Genomic DNA, 3,351 nt, shown 5'->3' with positions numbered 1-3,351 from the left:
CTTCGATATAGCACCATCCTCACCAACAAGGTTGTTTCTGTGATTGGTGTTGGTGTGTTGGTGAGGGCATTTGTTACTGTTATACCGGTTGTGTTTCTTATTTTGCGACTGCCCTTCTGTGGGAATCATGTCATTCCCCATACCTACTGTGAACACATGGGTCTGGCTCGTCTGTCTTGTGCCAGCATCAAGATCAATAGTATTTATGGCTTATGTGCAATTTGTAATCTAATATTCGACATCATAGCCATTGCCCTTTCTTATGTTCAGATACTCTGTGCCGTTTTCCGTCTTCCTTCCCGGGAAGCCCGACTCAAGTCCCTCAGCACATGTGGTTCTCATGTTTGTGTAATTCTTGCCTTCTATACACCAGCCCTCTTTTCCTTTATGACACATCGCTTTGGCCATAACGTCCCCCGCTATATCCACATACTCCTGGCCAATCTTTATGTCGTAGTGCCGCCAATGCTCAACCCCGTCATTTATGGCGTCAGAACCAAGCAGATTTATGACCTTGTGAAGAAAATAATATTCCAAAAATAAAGAATTATAAAGGAATATGTTTATGAGATGCAACTTTTGAGCAGATAAATGCCTTGCTATATTATATTAAATTCTTACATTATATTTAACTTGTTATATTAAATTTAGTAAATTTAAATGTGCTTGACAGTGTTTATTTTATTTTTTGGGGGTGGGCTACATTCTGTTAAGTATTTTGATTTATTTAGAGATTGAAAGCTTAAGCTTAACTATCTAATTTCAATGGTAAGTGATGGCATCAGATTTTATAGGTGATTTTTGATAATTGGTGTCAGTAGATTTGAAGTAGAATTTATAGGCTGTGCTGTAATTTTTTGGACATGTACTAGTTACCCTACATCATTCATATGGCCCTTTTTTCATGATTCTTTTTCCTGTATCTGTTTCCTGTATCTGTATCTATTTCTCTCTCTAGTTTGCATCCCCCTCTTATCTGTCCTTCTTTTACTTTTTTCTCTCTTTAGAAATTAGGCATTTTCATCCATTACAAAAACTATATTGTGGTATCCTGTGATTTCATCAAAAGTACTGTAAGATCCAGAATCATATCATAGATAAAGTCCTGATTTTATGCATGGAAAGGAAGGGAAGAAATACATGGGGCTACAAAAAGCTTCCTCCTAAATTTTTGTGTGGAGTTTGTCACAAAAAATATTTAGGTTTTCATAGACCCAACTCTGATGTCAACTTAAAGGAGGAAACCCTTTGCAGCCCGGAGAGGCTGCTTACTGTCACCTCCTCAGTCCTATTGGTTTTCTCACTTACTTTGAGATTCATTTTGTGGTTGTTTCCTTTGTCTTGTCTTTGCATATGTGATTTCAACAGTTAAACAGAACTTGATTCCACTCCTAGTTCTATCTTTGATATGTAAGATTCAGTGATCCTCAATGTCTTTACTTTCTAAATATGGTCATAGTTTTATTTCAGAGATTAAGCATGGCGACTTAATTACATAATGCTTTAAAGACATCAGCATAATGCTCCAGATGTTATTTAGAATAAATATAAAATAATTGTTAGCTGTTAGTATTATCATCATTATTTGTATTCCTATGTTTTGTTTATTAATCTCACCTTGACAACAGTGTTTCATTTACAGGTGTTTATGGTTTTTTTTTTTTTATTTTTATTTTTTCACTTTCAGTGATGAGATTTAACTATAGGGGGAAGTCATGCCATTCACAGTCACTGAAGGGGGCTTCCTCCTCAATATAAGGAACACCTTATGGGTTTCATTTTAATACCACCCTCACATAAAATAACCTGAAGCTGAAGTGGCACAAAGGACAATAAGTATCAAATATAATGTATACATTACATATGTATATTGTATAAATATACATTAGATCCTAGTGCGCAACTAATTTGTTGATATTTTTTAAAAACTTGTCTTAAAGTTCTTGAGGGAAATTTTAAAAATGCTTGTTTCCCCTAAGTTCATCAAAAATGACATTTCTATTTTTCACATGTATATTTTTTTCATATATATGTTTTAGTCTTTAAAACAGGAATTTTTAATTTGCTAGTAATTATTTGCATCACTTATCCTTCTCTTCCTCATTGTGTAACGTGAGGCAAGTTGTCTCCATTATCTCCACAATCTTGTTATTCTGGCTCATATTCTCTTGATCTCACTTATATCTTCCTTTTTCTAACTTTCTGTAGCCTGATCTCTTGCATCAACTATGTGATCACTCTATCTTTGAAGTACATCTATCATCAGCCACTTCTAGTTTTCCATACTAGCTGATTTTATTTCATAAATATCTCTCAGGTATCTTGTTTTCTGTCCCCAGTGATACCATCTTGTTTACTATTCCTAGGTGCTAGCCTGTGACACTAGGACCTTGGCTACATCGCCCAGGCCAAACAACCTCCTAACTGCAGGTTTCCTATGACAATGAACATCTTTGGTTTTTGCTTTCTAGCGATCTGCTTATTGCTTCATGAACTCTTCTATAGTCCAAATATACCTACTCTCTAGGACCTGTTGCCTTTCTCTCCCCCATTCGCTAAATACTAATGGCATACCAAACTTCTGGTATTTGCATTTTAATTTTCAAAGTCTACTATTCAAATAGAATATTATTTCAGAAAAAGAAAAACATTGGTTCACATGGGAGTGAATTTCTACATGTCTGCACATTTTAGGGTAACTCCTTCACAACATTGAAGACAGAGCAATACTCACTTTTCTTTGCCTGCACTTATGCTCCATTCTCTCTCACAATTTAAAATTGTAATAACTTGCATGGTGTGCATTTAATCCTCTCTCCTCCTGGGTGATATAAAATTTGATATTACTTTATTTTTCCATGTAGTTACCTATAGTGTGACACAGCAACTCAATAAATGTATGCTAAATGAATCAATAAGAAAGAATAAAAAGCCCATAGCTAACTATTAGTCATAGTATAATACAAGAAAGTTGACATTAAATGTGTGCAGTGGTGTAAGCCACCACTGCCAAAATTCAAAAAAATATACAGAAATAGATTGATAACAGGATATTATACTAAACCAGAAAGAGGTGAGCAAATGATATAATTCTAAAATAGTGAGTGAGCACAGCACATCTTCCCAACTCAACTGATTTATTAATGCAAAATGGAATATACATATGTTTATTTCTTTGTGCCATTATTTCTTTTTTTTTAATATTTTATTGTCAAATTGTTTTCCATACAACACCCAGTGCTCTTCCCCTTAAGTGCCCTCCACCATCACCACCACCACTTTTCCCCCCTCTGCCTTCCCCCTCAACCCTCAGTTCATTCTCAGCATTCAATAGTCTCTCAAGTTTTGCAT

At 35.0% G+C, this 3,351-nt stretch overlaps 2 protein-coding genes across 2 annotated transcripts in view; one reads left to right on the top strand and one right to left on the bottom strand.

The window, feature by feature from the left end:
• Window positions 1-543, top strand: LOC115306625 (olfactory receptor 52E2-like; the record flags this gene model as incomplete). Its single annotated transcript, XM_029957146.1, has 1 exon — window positions 1-543. A coding segment is annotated over one exon (543 nt), but the record flags the coding sequence as incomplete, so codon positions are not given.
• LOC115271975 (olfactory receptor 52E2-like) overlaps window positions 1-3,351 on the bottom strand; it is a 64,542-nt gene that overhangs the window by 21,721 nt on the left and 39,470 nt on the right. The window lies entirely within an intron of this gene.

Source organism: Suricata suricatta, chromosome 11 (genome assembly GCF_006229205.1).
Source record: "Suricata suricatta isolate VVHF042 chromosome 11, meerkat_22Aug2017_6uvM2_HiC, whole genome shotgun sequence".
Lineage (NCBI taxonomy): Eukaryota > Metazoa > Chordata > Mammalia > Carnivora > Herpestidae > Suricata > Suricata suricatta.
The sequence above is the reverse complement of the archived record's forward strand: the minus strand, read 5'-3'. Positions and strand labels throughout refer to the sequence as shown.